Source organism: Bos grunniens, chromosome 19 (genome assembly GCF_055505025.1).
Source record: "Bos grunniens cultivar Pamir isolate PY7600 chromosome 19, Bosgru_T2T1.0, whole genome shotgun sequence".
Lineage (NCBI taxonomy): Eukaryota > Metazoa > Chordata > Mammalia > Artiodactyla > Bovidae > Bos > Bos grunniens.
This window is the reverse complement of record NC_141183.1, coordinates 38,560,425-38,581,193: the sequence shown is the minus strand read 5'-3', so window position 1 is coordinate 38,581,193 and position 20,769 is coordinate 38,560,425. Positions and strand designations below refer to the sequence as shown.

At 37.0% G+C, this 20,769-nt stretch overlaps 1 protein-coding gene across 2 annotated transcripts in view; it reads right to left on the bottom strand.

The window, feature by feature from the left end:
• The window catches only part of UBE2G1 (ubiquitin conjugating enzyme E2 G1), an 88,124-nt gene that overhangs the window by 16,578 nt on the left and 50,777 nt on the right, over positions 1 to 20,769 (bottom strand). For both annotated transcript variants that reach the window (XM_086359575.1, XM_086359574.1), the window contains exons 2-3: positions 10,979 to 11,081; positions 1,020 to 1,117 (exon numbers count right to left, since the gene is read on the bottom strand). In XM_086359575.1, the coding sequence (XP_086215701.1) occupies positions 1,020 to 1,117; positions 10,979 to 11,081 (201 nt within the window). The remainder of the gene's footprint in view (positions 1 to 1,019; positions 1,118 to 10,978; positions 11,082 to 20,769) is intronic.

Sequence of the window (20,769 nt, the reverse complement as noted above, 5' to 3'; positions counted from 1 at the left end):
ATACTGGTGCATACTATGTCTTCTGTGATCACTGCTACCTAAGATGTGATGAAATATGGTGGCCTCCTTGATTCCCAATAGTTTTCCATTCATCAGTTCTAGTCTCTTCTAAGACTCAACTGTTTTTCAGGTCACTGAGTTCTATTACATTTCCTTGTAACAAAGCCTTGGTTTATTCATGCATCCATTACTCTCACTGATTTTTGCTTAAACTAATATAGAAGGGTTTCTCTTCCTTGCAACACAATGTCTGGGTTATGAGAAGTAGAACGCAGACTGGTGTAATAGTCTAAAAAAACAACACTGATTACAAAATACTTATAGTCAAAATACTTACGAAAGAAATTCTTGCAAGCTCAATCATACAAAACAAGGCCAAAAGTTCAGAGAGACTATGTATAAACATAGTTTATCTAGACTAGCCTTTGGCTCACAAAGTGAATTTTAAATGGTTGTACAACTTCAGGTAAAAAAGTCAATGTCACCATTTGATGCACAGCACTGTTAGATATTTTCCAAAGATCTAAACACACAGAGTTTTATCTCATTTGACCCTATCAATCATCTTATGACATAGGTAAAACATTCCTTTTCCTTATGAAGAATATACATAAACAGTTAAGAGTGTCCATAGTCTAGGAGCTAAGATGAGAAAATAATAATTAAAAATCCAAGTTTAACTACTTCTATGTTCTCTGTAATAGCCAATGAATCACATCATACCTTAGAAATAATCTCAATTTTAAGAGCCCTATTAAATGCTGAGTATCACCCATGAACTCATGAACATCTCAGCTGTGAACATCATAGCTGAGAACTAAGTAAATCAACAAACTTTTTCCATTTGATCCGTTACTCTTTCTTTTAGAAGGAATCTAATCCAAGACCATGTATATAACAAACACAATAAACCTATCATAAAAATTCCAACACAATTTCACTGAGAACTACATCTTATGACCTTGAAAACTTCAGTGACAGGCTGTCATACTTGCAAATGTAAAACCAGATAAACTTACCATTTGGATGCCAGATTTCTGTAATGAATTTCATTTTAGGAGGCCGAAGGGGATAATCTTTTGGGAAAGTGAGATGAGCTTTAAAAACACCACCTTCACTGGAAAAACAAAAACAAGTTCTTGCCTATAAGTTCCTGCTTATAAGTAAGATGATTATTAAAACAAACATAAAACAAGGATGCTAGTGCTAACATTATAAACGAAATAATCTGGATTTCAAGCAGTTTACTTACTCAAATACCAAGTTTAATAAACTGTCCTGCCTACCACCTTATTAAACTCTCAAAAAACAGTAAAATGAAAGAAACAGCTTTAAAAAGGCATCCAGATGAGATCACGCTACTATTGGCTACACACATCTTTTCATTGCTTCCCACTGCACTTAAAACTCAAATGTTTAACATTGCCTATCAGGGTCAAGTTGTCAATTTCTCTATATTGATCTCAACCTGTCACTCTTCTCTCTCATCCCAGTCATTCTTCTTTCTGTTCTTTAAACACAACAAGCTTTTTCTCATCTGAGAGCTTATGCATTTTCTTATTGCCTCTCTGGGAACAGTTGTGCTGACCTCCAACCATCCATCCATCCATTTATTCATCTTATCATTTAACAAGTATTTATTCAGTCTTTATGTGGAGACACTGGGAGTTCAGCAGTGAACAAAACAAAGTCTCTCAAGTACTTTATATTCTGGTGTGTTTCAAAGTAGTGCTGTGCAACAGAACTTTCTGCAATTGGAGATGGTCTATAGTTACGTTCTCCAACATGGTAGCCACCAACCACTTGTAATATGGCTAGTACTTGGTTCTCAAAAAGTTTGAGAACTTTTTGGCCAACCCAATACAACTGATTAACTGAATTTTTAATCTTGTTTAATTCTAATAGCCACAAGTGACTAGTGACTGCTATGCTTAGGAACTGTTGCTAAACAACGGTCAAAACAACGCAAGTCAATGTTGCAGAAAACCAATGAAAAAAGTCAGCCTTATGGGGCAAAAATGACAAAGTTTCTGACTAGTGACCTTGGTACCGCTGTTTCCTCTGTTTCAAAGGCGCTTCTCCCTTTGTTATAGTCAGAACTCAGCCAAAATGTTACCTCTGAGAAAGATTTCACTTGGCTACCCAATTCTAACTAGCCCCTGTGTCCCTCTATCACGTGGACTTCTTTTCCATTTCTTTACTGCAAAAGGAATTCACACCTCTGATTCTTTTATTATAAGATAAATACCCCATAGAGCAGGGTCAGATGCAGCGTCATCTGACTGTGTTTGTTTCAGATCAGTAAATAACAGAATTCTCAGCTCATTAAATGGTTTTCATTCATTAAACAAACAGACATTGATTATCTACCTAGAGAAGGCACTGCTGTACGTAAAAGGATATGACAGAGAACAGGACATCAGAGATCACTGATTTACAGCACTTACCATTCTAGGGTCAGAGAATAATAGCAAGAAAAGTACCAGTAATAAATACTGGAATGAAATGAGCAATCTATTGTTAAGTTTTAAAAAAGTATCTACAGAATGAGCCCATTTGTCTTTAAGAAGAAAAAGTGAGGGTATGTTTGTATAGAAATAGAAATGTCTGAAACATGATACCAATACACCGAAATGGTTAACTCTGAAGCATGGGATTATGAGATTTTTTACTTTCTGCTTTGTACATTTTGCTATCACTTGAAGTTTTAACCAAAGCAAGTATGTATTCTCATTACTTTTTTCTGATCATAGAAGCAAGATGGCAGGACGGTGTTAAAGAAAGGTAGATCATTAACACCAAATACTTCTGAATACTTAGGAAAGGCCACTGGGCTCCGAGTAAGGAACATGTTTCTCTTTATGCTTACATACATGCTTCTTTCTATGAAGTGTATTAAGTATACAGAGGGTCATAATGTAAAATATTTCTGATTATGGGTTGTGGTTTAAAAAAAAACACTTTGAAAGCCACAAATACAAAAACTAGGCAAGAATCCATGTAAAAGAACATCAGAACAGCTACCACAAAGCCCATGTACTTTAAACCACTGGTAAGGCTATTCCCTGATACTAAGTTAGCTTTCCCGGATCCCTAAATTTTGACTGATATCAGATCCACTTAAAAGCTTTACAACAGCTGATTGAAATCCCTACCATGAAAGATTACCTTAGTCTATTAAAAATTTTGATCAAATTTAATTAATTGGATTATCCTTAAAAGTTTAAAGTACACAATTTTTTTTTGTCTGCAATGTCCTCATCATCCATTCTGAATCAATCATGCAAGTCTTTAGTTTTTTTTTCCTATAGGTGGAATCCTTAATTTCTCTAACACCTGTGAAAATCATACTTGTTTTTAAGCCTAAAACTCAAAACATAGTGTACAAAACATGGTTAAATAAATATTAAAATGTCACATATTCACTATTTTTCAAATACATAAAGATGCTACTATGATGAGCAAAATCAAAGTTTTATGAAAAGCATCAATGGTTCAAATGATGCTTTCCTACTTTCTCTTCACAGATATTAACAGTGTAAGAGTATAACTGCTATATATTACAGATATATCATATTACATATATGATTACTAGCATGATATTCTAGGCCAGTTCAAGTTTCTTCTATTAGACTTCCCTTACTGTCTTTGTATTAAATGTATAAAAGTCTTACAAGGATAAGAGCCTATCATTCTACCTTGTCAGATCCTATCATTCAGCCATATTTACTTTCTTTAAATGATATACCATATGTACCATCAACATTGTTCTTTTATATATTCCTTTTCACATCTGTCTTCTGTTTATTCATTTTTACCTGTCACAATTCATCTATTACCTTCATAAAATATTTGATGGCTTCCAATGTTTTTGCTACTACAAACAATAAAACACTGACCATTCTGAACACTTTCTAGGCACAAGGTTTTACCCTAGAAATGAAACAAGATGAAGTTTAAATAACTGTTAAAAGTCACATGGATAATAACAGTAGTAGACTCAGGGAGGTAAACAAAGATATTCTCCAAAACTCACATTCTTAAGCACTAAATGATAAATGATACGGTACTGCCATGGATCAATCAATTTCTAAGTCAGACAGGCACCAGGTTCATTCCTTCCGAAAGTTCATACAAAATATATAGCTTGTGCAGCTAAGTTTTAAACAGACTGTATAAGAATTTTGTTACTGTAAAAGAATATTAATCCAAGAATTTGGTTAGTCAACTCTTCGCTTTCTATATCCATCAAGGTAAGGCAATAACAAGATACATATAATCTTCCAAGATTCTACAAATTTTTCACACCATTGCCAGAGGTAGGAAACAATATAAAACATACTTCTTGAGCACACCAACCATGAGTGATGAAAAAGAGATACAGCAAAAGTTACATATCATTTATTAATACAAATTTATAAAATTTATAATTCAACAGTGAAACCCATATCTCCTAAAGTTTCTTTCAAAACCTACTGCCGTTCCTACCTGATATTATTCTTTCTCTGGATATGGGCAGCTAGTCACAGTACTTGATAATCATTAGTCTGAAAATAGCAGGTTGTCACACCAGTTTCAGATTACTTTTCATAGAGAGAAAGCCTCAAGAATCTATTTTTAATATCTCCAGAAACATTAATTAATGGCAAGTGTTAGTTGCTCAGTTTGTGTCCAACTCTTTGTGACCCCATGGACTGTAGCCCACCAGGTTCCTCCATCCATGGAATTTTCCAGACAAGAATACTAGAGTGGGTTGCCATTTCCTTCACCAGGGGATCTTCCCGACCTAGGGATCGAACCCAGGTCTCTTATATTGTGGGCAGACTCTTTACTGTCTGAGCCAATGACAAGAACAGCAATAAAAAGTTAATACTGTGTAAAGATAAATGTAACAGCTAAATTAATACTCAAAGCAACTATCAATAAAGTAATGCCTGAATATACCAGTTATTGACACATGGATTGTAAGGAGTGTGGGGTGCCCTCTAGTGGCTAAATGAGGGTTAATGACACCACCATGAACTACACTAGCTTTTAAAGAATTTTAGTACAGCAATCATTCTATTATTACAGAAATGACCTAATTAATTACTAAGTGATGGATCAATCACTTAGGTTTGCTCACATTAACTACTTTCAATACTATAACCCCTCCTCCCATTACCAGCCTCTCTGTTTCTCCTCTTACTTACACTTAAGATCTGTGTCTCATTTCAAGTAACACTCCCTCCAACAACCACGAGAAGGCCTCTGCCCTCTTCACTCCACTGAAATTTCCTTACTGTTAAATCAACAAACAGCATTAAATACTTGATTCTTGGTGGCATTTTAGAAAGCTTCCTTCTATAAAACCTTCTATTAGATGTCTGGCTAACTTCCTCTGCTTTTCTCAGGGCCCTGGCCTAGGCACATGTGTGTCATCCCCTGGGAAAGGCTGTTGATCTCCCTACTTCAGTCCATTTCTTACACTATGCATGCACGCATGCTTAGCTGCTCAGTTGTGTCTGACTCTTTGAGACTCCATGGACTGTAGCCCACCAGGCACCTCTGTCCCTGGGGATTCTCCAAGCAAGAATACTGGAGTCTGTTGCCATGCCCTCTTCCAGGATATCTTCCCAACCCAGGGATTGAACCCACATCTCCCGCACTGCAGGCAGATTCTTTACTGTCTGAGCCACCAGGGAAGCCCAAGAATACTGGAGTAGGTAGCCTATTCCTTCTCCAGGGGATCTTCCTGACTTGGGAATCAAACCAGGGTCTCCTGCATTGCAGGTGATTCTTTACCAGCTGAGCTATCAAGGAAGCCCCTTCTTACACTATAGATCGCCCCCCCTAATTTTTTTAACAATAGTTTAAAACATTTTACTACAGAAATAAAATACAAGCTGAGGGAAAATAAAATTTATAATTTCAAAGTTATGATACTTAGAATCTGATGCATATTCTAAAATATAAATCTTATAATTCTTGATGTAAAACTCCCCAATGGTTATGCCTGGTCCTCAGGACAAAAGAAAAATTCTAACTCCTTAATAGTGTTTACAAACATTTTCTAGCCCTCAACTCTCTAGCCAACCTCATTCTTTGAAATTCCTTATAGTCATTTTGCTCAGTTGCCATCCCCTTGTTCTGTCCCTTATTTTCCAGGCCTATGTACACAAACATTTCTTTCTCCCTATGAAATGCTCAATCCCCAGCTTCCCTTCCACTTACCCCCATCTCCTACTTATTCCCATCTCCTAAATCCCACTGCTATGCCAGAGTATCTGTCTAGTTAATCCTTACCCTAGCTATTGACAATCCAAAATCTCTTCAATCCCAGAATAATTAAACCAAATGTGGCAATCTCATTCATCTTGCCAGTTACCAAGTAAGGAATGAAGCAACTTGATTCCAACAAATGAGACAAGAGTCTGCTGGAGAGCTTCCAGAAAAAAGGCTTTTCTACATTGAAATACATAAAAAATTACTTTTTTTTTCTACTTTTTTGACTTTAGCTCACTGAGACTTTTTTTTTTAATTTTAATTGGAGGCTAATTACTCTACAATTTTGTATTGGTTTTGCCATTCATCAACAAGAATCCGCCATGGGTGTACACATGTTCCCCATCCATATTGGGGATTGGATTCCAAATTGGGAAAGAAGTAAAACTCTCACTGTTTGCATAGGATATGATCCTCTACATAGAAAACCCTAAAGACTTCACCAGAAAATTACTAGAGCTAATCAATGAATATAGTAAAGTTGCAGGATATAAAATCAACACACAGAAATCCCTTGCATTCCTATACACTAATAATGAGAAAATAGAGAAATTAAGGAAACAATTCCATTCACCGTGAATTCCATTTATCCACTACAATGAAAAGAATAAAGTATTTAGGAATATATCTACCTAAAGAAACGAAAGACCTATATATAGAAAACTATAAAACACTGGTGAAAGAAATCAAAGAGGACACTAATAGGGGAGAAATATACCATGTTCATGGATCGGAAGAATCAACATAGTGAAAATGAGTACACTACCCAAAGCAATCTATAGATTCAATGCAATCCCTATCAAGCTACCAACGGTATTTTTCACAGAGCTAGAACAAATAATTTCACAATTTGTATGGAAATACAAAAAACCTCAAATAGCCAAAGCAATCTTGAGAAAGAAGAATGGAACTGGAAGAATCAACCTGCCTGACTTCAGGCTCTACTACAAAGCCACAGTCATCAAGACAGTGTAGTACTGGCACAAAGACAAAAATAATGACCAATGGAACAAAACAGAAAGCCCAGAGATAAATCCACACACCTATGGACACCTTATCTTTGACAAAGGAGGCAAGAATATACAATGGATTAAAGACAATCTCTTTAACAAGTGGTGTTGGGAAAACTGGTCAACCACTTGTAAAAGAATGAAACTAGAACACTTTCTAACACCATACACAAAAATAAACTCAAAATGGATTAAAGATCTAAACGTAAGACCAGAAACTATACAAGTCCTAGAGGAGAACATAGGCAAAACACTATCCAACATCAATCACAGCAGGATCCTCTATGACCCACCTCCCAGAATATGGGAAAGAAAAGCAAAAATAAACAAATGGGACTTAAAAGCTTCTGCACAACAAAGGAAACTATAAGCAAGGTGAAAAGACAGCCTTCAGAATGGGAGAAAATAATAGCAAATGAAGCAACTGACAAAGAACTAATCTCAAAAATATACAAGCAACTCCTGCAGCTCAATTCCAGAAAAATAAAAGACCCAATCAAAAAATGGACCAAAGAACTAAACAGACATTTCTCCAAAGAAGACATACAGATGGCTAACAAACACATGAAAAGATGCTCAACATCACTCATTATCAGAGAAATGCAAATCAAAACCACAATGAGGTACCATTTCACGCCAGTCAGAATGGCTGCTATCCAAAAGTCTACAAGCAATAAATGCTGGAGAGGGTGTGGAGAAAAGGGAACCCTCTTACACTGTTGGTGGGAATGAAAACTAGTACAGCCACTATGGAGAACAGTGTGGAGATTCCTTAAAAAACTGGAAATAGAACTGCCTTGTGACCCAGCAATCCCACTGCTGGGCATACACATCGAGGAAACCAGAATTGAAAGAGACACGTGTACCCCAATGTTCATCGCAGCACTGTTTATAATAGCCAGGACATGGAAGCAACCTAGATGTCCATCAGCAGATGAATGGATAAGAAAGCTGTGGTACATATACACAATGGAGTATTGCTCAGCCATTAAAAAGAATACATTTGAATCAGTTCTAATGAGGTGGATGAAACTGGAGTCTATTATACAGAGTGAAGTAAGCCAGAAAGAAAAACACCAATACAGTATACTAATGCATATATATGGAATTTAGAAACATGGTAATGATAACCCTGTATACAAGACAGTAAAAGAGACACAGGTGTATAGAACAGTCTTTTGGACTCTGTGGGAGAGGGAGAGGGTGGGATGATTTGGGAGAATGGCACTGGAACATGTATAATATCATATATGAAATGAATCGCCAGTCCAGGTTCGATGCAGGATACAGGATGCTTGGGACTGGTGCACTGGGATGACCCAGAGGGATGGTATAGGGAGGGAGGTGGGAGGGGGGTTCAGGATGGGGAACATGTGTATACCCGTGGCGGATTCATGTTGATGTATGGCAAAACCAATACAATATTGTAAAGTAATTAGCCTCCAATTAAAATAAATAAATTTATATTAAAAAAAACTGAGTTATTTTAATTGGAGGCTCTATTCTTATTTCTATATAAGAAATACATAAAACACAAGCAGAAACTACTTTCACTTCTTCCTTTTCAGCATACTCTGAAATGCTCAAAACTGTTGTAACCATTTTACTATCTCTGTCAAGAAAACAAATTTTCTTATATTCTAAGCCAGCTAAAATCAGATTTCTTTTGCTTATAGCCAGAAGCCTACTAATACAGTGACTAACTCTTCAGTTCTCATTTTAGACATCTCCTCCTCTGGGAAAAATTCCCCAATACACTGAAAACTTGCCACACACCCAGTGAGTTCTCACCATATCCCAATGCCTCCCTCCATCATGGCTGTCCCCAAAGTGTATTAAATAACTACACAATGAGCAGCTTTGCCAACTAAACTGTAACCGCTTTGGAGCAGCACCTATTAAGTGATTTAAGCCCATGTTTGTAGCATCTAGCATAAGAGTGCTCAAAACATTAGGAAACTAAATGAATGAGTAGTGTAAATGCCTACAATGCTTTATTTTTGAAACAATTCTAAATGGGAAGTTGCTAAAAGGGATGGCCAACACTCAATAAATCTTAAACCCACTTCCTGAAGGCTTTATAAAGAATTTCATAACTTCTAGCATGTGAGTTTTAGAAAAGGTCATTCATAAAAAGGAATCATACCCAGGTAAATTTGGATGATTATTATAAGGTCTGTCAACGGCATTAAGTCTTCATTGTTCACAGGATGCTCAAAGTATATTTGGCACTGAGGTTAAACTGTAGCCTGGGTGCAGTCAGTGCTCTCATCAGTAAGGGACAGTGAGGAAGTGGCAGCCAGTCAGCAACTCCAGAGGAGCTGCCACAAACGCTTCTGTTATCCACGCCTCAGATAGACAGTCAGCACTTTTAAAATGTATATGAAATGCCAGAAACAGGTTTTCATTGGTAGGAAGGATGGCCTGTTAATTAGTACAATGAGTATTAAAGTGTCTCTCTTTCATGAAGCTGAAGGGACACAACATGTATACGGACCAGCTAGTAACATTTAGCGGTGCTTGCCACCATCTCATGAAAAAAGTATAAAAATCATGTGAGGTCCTTAGAGACGGGAGGTCAAACCTGGATGCCTCACTTCATTTTCTACTCAGACATTAGTTCAGAAGAACTTCTCTTTTTATCACAAACCAACTTTAAGATCAACAAGATTCTGTCACTGGAATGCTGCTGTGTCTTCCTTGAGTAAACCTTCATGCAATGTGTTTTGATTTAGAAACCCAGAACAGAACCTCATCAGGCTCAGAAGCCAGGCACAAGTATGATTTTGTGTGCAAAACTTGGTAAGAAATTTACTTTCAAATAATATTAAGGTTGTGGGGGAAGACCTCTAGGATGGCTTTCACTGAATACTGTTATCTACCAAACTATCACTGTAGATAGAGTGACTAGATTGAGTTATCTTAGCTTGTAACAATTACCAATGCAAATGTACCATTGGGAAATAAATCAGCAAAAATTTTGATCAGCAATAGTTGTGACAAAACCTAAATCATTTATTTTCAGACCTTAGAAAACCTCCCAATCAATACTACAGCTCAACTGTGTATGTCATATATCAGTTTGCTCTGGTATAGAACTAGCTCTGGATTTTCTCTTCCATCAGGTTGGGGAGGTGCAGAGGGGAGGCAAAGGAGTTACCATTCAGAACATCTAAAATAAAACTCTCATTGTAAAAAAAAAAAAGAAAAAAAGTCTTATGTATCCAAATCCTTGCTGCTTAGTACCATCAAGGACCAAGGTTGAGTGACTAAGAATCTCCCAAGAAAGACCCTACTATCCCTCAGTTGCATGGCTTTGAGAAGGTTGCTGCATTTTTTCCCAACACCTCAACTTCTATAAAAAGCATGCAACTTGTACTAGTCATTGACATCAGACAGTCATGATCCATCTTACAGAACATTAAATATTAGTAAGTTTAAGTTGACCTGCAAACACTTGGAACAGAAAATCAGACTGTGTGTGGTCTCTGAATCTAAAAATGTACTACATATATAAGAAAGTCCATCTTTTCTTTGCTTTTTGATAACACCACACTCTGCTGTCTATCTTTATATCAGTTAATAGTGATTAATTAAGTGATTAACAATCATTCTTATAAACTGGGAAACTTCAGTTTGTCAAAATAGTTTATATTTTAATTATTAAAAGAGTTCCACTTGGATGTCAGTTCCATTATACTTACTAAAGTGTATCTGGAGGACCAATAATAAGCACTTCCCATCGGTAGAGATCATTGTCATCTATTAAACCTGCTGAAAAGCCTTCCACTGGATTTTTGTTGAGCTCTGTGGAAAAAGAATAGTTTTATAACAAAATTTAAGTACATAATCTTCACCCAACATTCATTACAGACCATTAAAAATTCTAAACTATTAAATGAATACACCTGGACCCATTAGCAAAATGCTACCTGATGTCAAAACCTTTCATTTCTATAACACAAGGAGGCAATAGGTAAAGCAAGCTATCCAGAAGATCAACTTCTACCCCCCTTTTACATCTACCCTGGTTTCCAGCAAGGTTCCTACCATTCTAAGTAGCTCTCTGGTGGTATATAGGTATAGTGGGACAGAGAGCTTATTAGAATGCAGTTGTCAGACTCATTCCCCAGAGATTCTGGTTCAGAGGAAAATCAAACCAGTATTTCTGATAATTCTTATGGTATGGTCTTTAGGGTCTTTGGCCTTTCAGAAATACCAATAGAGTGCCTGGTACCTTTTCAATGGAACTTGCTATATAACCAATCTTAATTTATACTAGTAACTATGTATCTGCATGACTAAGTCCTCTGCATTCTTGGGGATACATGTCTGCAGCTGGCGTCCATGTGTGCCCCAACAGACTGAGTTCTCAGAGAAGACAGACTCCCTCTGTCCTGCCTGTGTATGTTGAACCTTTTGCCACAATCTCCAGCATTCAGGAATGGCTTAAGAATAATAGCTGGGGCCTACAGGAACAACACTAGCAACATGAGATCTTCCTCTTCCAGAGACAGTGCGCTAGCATGGATAGAGAATGATGGGGGCTGGGGATAAAAACAAAGGCAGAGAACTAGTGAGGTAGGGGGACGCAGGCCATGAGGGCCCCTGAGAGGAGCAGGTGAGAAAGAGAGCAAAGTCTGAACAGTTCCTGGAGACACGGGGCTTAATAAAGTAATGACCCATCGATGGTGGGCATCATGTTAGGATTTTTAAAAAAGCTTTAACAAGATATAATTGACATTCAGTAAATTGTAGGCATTTAAATTATATAATTTCTTACACATTGATATATATACACAGCTGTGAAGTCATCACCACTGTCATGATTGAGTGTGTGTGTGTTGCGTATAAATATATGAATCACCAACAAGAGGCACTGGTTGGCTCAAACTGAGAAGAGGGGACAAAGCACCCAAGAGAGCAACTGAGAGAGAAGTTGCTAGGTGGCTGAACAGGTTTCTAATTCTCACATAATTCCTGCCATCCTCCTCAAGAAGCTTGGTCTCATGATAAGTAAGTGCAACACAACTCAGAGTGCCATAAAAAACTGAACAAAGTGTGTTATTAACTGAGAAGAAAATATTTAATTTTTTGAGGAATCAGAGGTGTTTATTTCAACAACTAAGATTTAACACCCCAACATGCCAGTGAAACCCAGAGAGAGCCAAAAGTGAAAGTTTATTTACATTTAAACATGAATGGCTTCTTTTCTCAAAATTTGAAGGAAATTCTTTTTTTTAATTTCTAAGTCTAATATTTTTGCCTAACTGGCAAAGCAGACTTTTATAAATAGTTTTAAATCAGTACCGTGTTGCAAAATATAAGAAATGCAGTTTTACTTTTAAACAGCCATTCTAAGACATTCTTTAAATACTGAAAATGCAACGAAGTTGTATTTCAATCTGGTTATTTTGTTTATGAATGCAAACATTCACTGAGTGTCAATATGCTGCAGACATTCCGGAAAAGATCTGCAAGTCCCATTTTTACTGTCAACTGAGGGGCGACTAGAGCACAATCACTATCTGGACAGGAAATTTCTACACTGAGTTATCTCATTTCTAACCTTTCTCTGGACAAACACTAGTATATTACTCAGACCACTTTCTCCAACAATAGCTGTAAGAGTCTTGCAGAGATTTTATAATTTGTCCAGAAATCACCTAGTTATTGAATCTTGCATTAGAAGTCCAGTGGAATTTTATAAACATAGGTGGATAGATTCTTAAATTAGCATATATGGTCAAAACTACCCTTGAAAACTTCCTTATACTTTCCATAAAGTATATTATTGCTTCTCATTATATATTTCATCAATACACAAGTTCTAGAAAAATCGTTTACATGTTCTTTGCATTCTTCTCTTCTACAGGAGTGACTGTGCCTACTGCTTGTTTCATTAAGTAATACAAAAGTAATGCTGAAAGATGTCCATCCATATCGGTTTTGTCATGGTTTTTGCCCCCAGCATGGCTCCTCATAGCCTAGATCCATGGACATTTAACAGATTTAATCTACCTATAGAGGCCAACCATTATCATACTTTTTATGAACGCTCCCTTCAAGGTCCAATTCAAGTACCATATTCCTCCTCCATGAGGCCTTCCCTAAACAATTTACCAAATAATCTTGTCTTCTGCTAAATTCCTATTAATCATACTTATAGTCTGTAGTGCATCCCCTGGCACTTGACTATTAGCTCCTGATTCTCACAGAAGTAAAAAGGCGATTACAATATGTATTAAATGGTCCAACATTAGCACAGGAATTTGGAGGGGCACAAAGAAGGGCACAATACAATCAAAAAGAGACAAAAAGTCTTCTAAAAAGAGAAGAGATATCTGAAATAAGACAAAGGATTTGGGTAGAGTAACAGCAAGGCTTAGACAGAAGAATATATACTACAAAAATCTGAAATATGGAGATCAGCATGGCGGCAGAGGGGTGCAACACACCATGTAGCTGAAGCTAGACAGCATGTCAGGAGGAGGACAGCAAAGGGGCTTTGTAAGCCATGTTAGTTTAGGTTTTACCCAGAGAACAATTTTTGTTTGCGTTTTATTTTGCTTTGTTTTTAAAACAAAGAGGTCATCTCATGAAATTTACATTTTCAAAAACCAATCTCTCAGAATGTGAAAAGTATGTGATAGAGTAAGGCCATGTGATGACAAAGAAGCCAAAAAAGGAAAGGAAGCTATTAAAGTAATCCTGGAAAGTGTATGTTCAGTATATAGTAGTGGGAATAATGATGGAAAACACAGATACATAGGAGGTAGAATCAACCAACCAAGACTGGTGATATAGGGAGTTTAAAAAGTCAATAACAATACATAACTCCTCAAAAAGTTTATAAGCATAGTTACCATATAACCCAGTAATTACACTTCTAGGTATATTCCCAAGAGAAATGAAAACATTTATCCACATAGGAATTTATACTCAAATGTTTTATACTGCAGCATAGTCAAAAAGTAGAATCCAAATGTCCATCAATGAATGAATAAACAAAATATACCATATACATACAATGGAATATAATCGAGCCATAAGAAAAGGAATTAGGTGCTGATACATGCTACAACTAGCTACAACTTCGATTGTGGCATGTTGCTTCTTGATGAACTTCAAGAACATCAAGCTAAGCGAAAGAAACCAGACACATAAGGCCGCATACCGTATGATTCCTTTCATATCTACAAATCCACAGACAGAAAGCAGAACAGGGGGTGGGGGGTGGGCGGTGAGTGCAATTATTTAATTAGTCTGGGAGTTTTTGTGGGGTGATGAAAGTGTTCTGAAACTGAAGAGAGTAACAGTGGTTGTTTGCACAACACTGTGAATACCATTGAACTGTACACTTTAAAATGGCTAGTTTTATGTTATCTGAGTTTCAACTCAACTTTTTAAAATGACAAATAGAGGTTTCTATGCAGAGAAACTGGGTAGAAGTCTATTCTTTTTCTGAAATGGGAATTATAATAAAGATGTGCTGAATTTAGAGGGAGGGAAAGAAACGACAGGTTTGGTTTTATGTACCTATAGGACATAAATACATTGTTTCCAAAAGAAATTTCAGCTAGAGACCTGGGGATTATCAGAATATTGCTGATAACTGAAGCCATAAGACTGATGGTATTACCCAAGGATGAGCCTAAGTGTGAACTGTGGAATCTAACTGAAGGAATTCTAGAGAATACCAATATCAGGGAGATTAAAAAAGAAACAGCTACAAATAAGACAGCAGTAGGAAGAAAACCAGGAAAAAGCTAGATCAAAGAAGCCAAATAAGATGTGTTCCAAGGAGAAAGTTGCCAACAATAAATGCACACTGTTTAGGAAAGAGGAGGCCTAAATTCAGTCTACTGGGTTCAGTTCAAAGAATGGCAAGGCTGCCCTGGGCATAGGTGGTTTCAGTGTAATTGTAAAGCCATGCAGATAACAGTCAATTGACAAAAAGAAGGTGAAGTAACAAATGAAGGTGGAAATTTCCTCCAGAAGTTTGTGATGAAAAGTGTAGTAGCCATATGTAGATGAAATTCCAGCGAAATTCCATTTTTAAATCCCCTTTTTAATGGGAAAGTCCAAGGAAAGATGTTTAAACAGCCTACTACATTTAAATGCTAACAGAGATACCTCATACTGTATTTGAATACAAATACAAGTAAATAATGAAAGTCAGCTGGAAAAAAAAGATGCAGATTTATTTTTTAACATACTTTTAGTTGGAGGTGGCATTCCTAAGCAGAACACAAAACTCAACAGTCAGAACATACTATACAAGGTATTTTAAATTTACCAGGGCAATTAAGTTTAAACACAAATGAGAGACTAGGAGCGTATGTTTACAGCACAATAGGTAAAAGTCTAATATCCCTAATACAGATAGATTTCCTGTTAATCAAAAGAAAGGGGAAACATGCAAAGGGTAAAAATACAATGAGGGGAAATGGAAATTGCTAACATACACAAAAATCTAGCCTGCTTAAGACAAATATTTAAACCAAGAACTGTATATGCCTGGGTTTTTACTTAGATTCCTAAGATATTACAGAGAAGTTTTGAATGTGAAAAAGATAATGATACTTTTTTTCTGGATGCTACCTGGACATGAGTAAAGTTGGAAACAGCTAGAAAGAGCTCTCTTTTTCTCATATCATGAATGCTCAGACAAAATTTTAAAGTTCTAAAGCAGGCAAAACTAATGAGTAACATTAGAAGTCAGGACAACAGTCACATTTTCTTCTTTTTCTTTCAATGGGGAATGAGTGGTATACGGAAAGAAGAAAGAAAGAGATTCTGGGATGCTAGTAATGGCATGCTGTACATAATATTTATGCATTTTTCTTTGTGCATATTATACTTCAATTTCTAAAACTCAATAATCCCAAAGTATTGCTGATTGCTAAATGAGAGTTATGTATGCATGCTGTGAATCTGAAAATCACTGAGGGTCTATAAACCGTGAATTAAAAATGAAATCAAGGACAAGGTAATGTCCTTGAGAATAACGATTTAGATAGGTATAAGTAGTGGAAAATAAAGTATGAGCAGGCTTGCTATGATATAATCATTATTCAAGAATAAAAGAGAAAAAGGAAAACACATGAAAAGTAAAAACTCTTCAATCCTAAATTTGAATCAAAAGTATCCATATGAACCCACAATAAAGCTTTAAAAATGCAGAGCTCTGTCCACTAAAAAAATCAAGAAAAATGACCAACTTTGCAGCAATGAGTGTCTCTAGCGCCCAGAATATAGTCTCCATATATGCTGCTGCTGCTGCTATGTCACTTCAGTCATGTCCAACTCTGTGCGACCCCATAGACAGCAGCCCACTTGGCTCCTCTGTCCCTGGGATTCTCCAGGCAAGAATACTGGAGTGGGTTGCCATTTCCTTCTCCAATGCATGAAAGTGAAAAGTGAAAGTGAAGTCGCTCAGTCGTGCCTGACTCTTAAGAGACCCCATGAACTGCAGCCCACCAGGCTCCTCCATCCATGGGATTTTCCAGGCAAGAGTACTGGAGTGGGGTGCCATTGCCTTCTCCGTTCCATATATGAGCTACACTTAAATGGAGCAGGGCTCTTCATAAAAATGGGTGATTCCAGGTCTGGGGCAGGAAGTGTTCTAGGCTCAACTTTCATAACAGATAAAACCGAAGCTATCAAGTAATTCCATGGTCATGTTAAAAGAACTCAGACAACTTGAAGAGACTTCCACTGGCCCACAGGGGACAATTTGAGTATCAACAGTTAATAACCACTAAGGACTGAAACATATGTTTCAACCCATGAGTTTATAAACTGATACAAGAAACAACAAATTGACTGATCCCAGTACAGGATGCTAGTAAACCATTTTGTTATTTTGAAAACCACTTTTTTTTTTTCCTCCTTTAAAAAAAACAAAACAAAACAAAAACACAAGATTTAGTCTTCCTTTTCTATACAAATAGCATTGTCAGGAAATCAAACAGTAACTACTATTTGATCAAATGAGGTATCTCTCCCTACAGAGACAGTCCAGTTGAAAAATGAAAACTTACTGAAACCTTGCCATTTTGTCATTTTAACCTAGGCATTTTAGAAAGGACAAGCAGACATTAACATGCCTCCTGATAAATACACCACCACTTATGAAGTGATCTCACCTGACTCACAAACCAGAACCCCTAGACACAATTACCAATTTACAGAAAACACGGAGAAATATATTTAATATTCCCAAGATACAATTAGTAAAATCTATACTTTGGGAAATTCTAAAAGGCAAGGTCTAGAATCCTCAATAAGTATACTGCAAGGAGCAACAACAGAGAAGACTGAATTCAGACTTTTAAAAAATGTATGACACATGCACAAATTTAGAGGCTAACTACATCTAACAATATTAAACTATTTTTAATTTTTTCAAGTGTGGTCATGCCACATGGTTTTTTACTCCCACTTTTTTAGGAGGTACATAAATCTTTAAAGTTACTGAAACATTTACAGACAAATGATGATGATGTTTGGGTTGTGCTTCAAAATCACAAGGGAGTGGGCAGAGACAGATAAAACAAGACTGGTTGTGACCGAGCAACTGTTGAGTCTAGGTAAGCACATGCAGGTTCATTGTACAGTCAGTCAACTTTGGTGTTATTATATTCTTAAATTTTTTTTCTCCATAAAAGTTTTTTTTTCAAATGCTAAAAAGACAGTTTTAATGTAGTCTAAAATAATGGTTTACAATATTTGGTCAACCATGTGAAAATAAACCTTCACTGGGCTTTATCAAAAATACAAGGTATCTCAGGATAACAACATTCAAAGGCTCAAGTGTATGTCATTTTATACTTGGCTATTAAGAAAAAATAACCTACTTTAATCGTAAATACACTTTGCCAAGACCAACAGTTGACTAAGTTAAGTTACAAAGCCAAACATATTTATAGCACAGCAATGACTTTCCTTTGTGTCTTGATGGTTGTGGTCTTCTGCTCCTGGGAATGTGCATTCCTGTCAAGGTTATTTATGTAACACACAGCTGGTTGTAAGGTGCATATCTGCAAAGTGACTATTTTTACACTGGCTTTCTTTCAAACTGTTGAAGTCTCAGATAGAACCTTTTATCCAGACACTATCCAATTACTCCTAAGCACTGAGATGGTTTGTCAAAATAATTTTGACCTCATTATTACATGAATAAATTGCCACATTACTTTAAAACACATATATCGCCAGAAAGCTAGTTACCAGAATTAACTGGGAAAATATCCCTGGTCTTACAAACTTCCATTAAGTAATCAATACTGAAAAAAGTAGTGTTATCAGCAAACAACCAATGGTTTGCTCATATTTCCTCTAAAGATTTTATAAATGCATCAATTAAATCAACAGATTTCTGGTAAACTTTAAAGTTTGCTTAAAATCAGAATTTTTTTCTTTACACTATATGTCCAAGGCTAGGGCTGGATAAGGCAAGCTGATTTCCTAATCGAAAACATTTTCAGCCTAGATGAATTTCTTTTACTGTGCCTCAAGCACATAAGGAATATGAAGCAGAGGAGCAGAAGAGTCCGGAGATCCTATCTTGCAAATATTTGGCAATATGCTTCTGAAAGGATTTGCTGGGCAGAATTCCGGACCACACTCCTAAAACAGCACTTCGGGAAGTTCTGCTACCTGCAATGTTTCACCTTGCTTACATCCTCTTCAAACACTTATTATCTAAGGGCTCTTCAACAGTAGGCCCTAAATATGGTGTTGCTTGTGCTTAAGTACAGCAGCTGTCTCATATGTCCCTGCCAAGATTTAGTATGGCAGGAATTCCCCCAGGGCATAAATTGTTAGGCCCTGACACTACAACTACAGTCTACTGTTTTATATAAACTTCTCATTTATTTTTTAGAAATAAGTTGATAAAGACACGATGCAGAGGTGGGAGGAGAGGCATGTGAATTTCATCTCACAAGAGAAAACATGGGCCACAGTTTGGGCGCAGAGCACGGTCCTATGTCAGTAACACCTGGGTTCGAATGCCAACTCTCTCACTATCCTTAGCGTCTTAAACACGTCATGACTCTTTTTTGATGTCCTTTTGCTCGTCAGTAAAGTACAGTAAATCCCATGGCAGTGCTGCAGGACAGAGGAGCAATACTGCAAGACCATCCACCTTAGAGTACAATGAATGTCAAGTGTCTGTTATTCTCCTTTAAAATTGCTCATTAGACTCGGCGATAAAATGAATACAGTCTTCTTCAGAATCTCAAGAACAAGCCATACTTTAAGTACTTCTTTTGGGAAATACTACCTTCCCCTGAATATCACACACAACTACTTGTTTTGCTGTTGCTTGTTCTGTACCAGTTTATTCTGTACACAGTACCGCTGGGACACACAAGTGAGTGAAGGAATACCTGACACGCCAAGAGAATAAGATCTTGCTGAGAATTTTTCAAACTGGCATTAAACAAAAGGAACTCCAATCCATGGGGTAGGCCCACAGCTCAGATCTCAAGGAGAAAGCAGATACGCGAAAATGAACAAAAGCAAGCAACAAGGAGAAAGGTCCTAACAGAATTCTAGTTCCTTAAACCTGGTACCACTCCTGCCCTCTTCCATAAATTAAGCATCAAATTTCCTGTTTAGTCCAAACTTCAGTTCAGTTGCTCAGTCGTGTCTGACTCTTTGCGACCCCCTGGACTGCAGCACGCCAGGCTTCCCTGTCCATCACCAACTGCCAGAGCTTGCTCAAACTCATGTCCATTGAGTTGGTGATGCCATCCAACCATCTCATCCTGTTGTCCCCTTCTCCTCCTGCCTTCAATCTTTCCCAGCATCAGGGTCTTTTCCAGTGAGTCAGTTCTCCATATAAGGTGGCCAAAGTATTGCAGCTTCAGCTTCAGCATCAGTCCTTCCAATGAATTTTCAAGGACTGATTCCCTTTAGGATTGAATGGCTGGATCTCCTCGCAGTCCATTCTCAAGTCTTCTCCAACACCACAGGTCAAAAGCATCAATTCTTTGGCACTCAGCTTTATGTCTAAACTTACTTTATGTCTAAAACACTGTCTAAACTTATCCTAGTTCAATTCCTCTTGCTAAGAGTACCCTTTTCTCTATTCAGAGAGTCATATTTTTAAGCTTACATCCCAGTTGGTCTCTAGGCAGTTTCGCCTCTAATACTTTCTGTATAGCAGTAGTTCCTAGCTTTCCTTTACTCTCTCAAACCACATTACACAGAGGTTACAAACATTCTCAGCAGAGCTGGTAAGGTGTGATCACCCCCAGAGGTAGATGAATGGGGTAATCTGTTCACTCTGCCACCAGCTGAGGGTGAGAATCATTAACTACTTCACTTCATGTTGATTTCCTTAAGTACTACTCAAAATTAAATTAAGGTTTCTGACAGTTCCTATCACCTTATCTATGTGTTTTGTGTAAAACTAGGTAAACTGCTCTGCTTCATATATCAATACATGGGATGTATATATATGTATTGTTTCTCCCCTCAT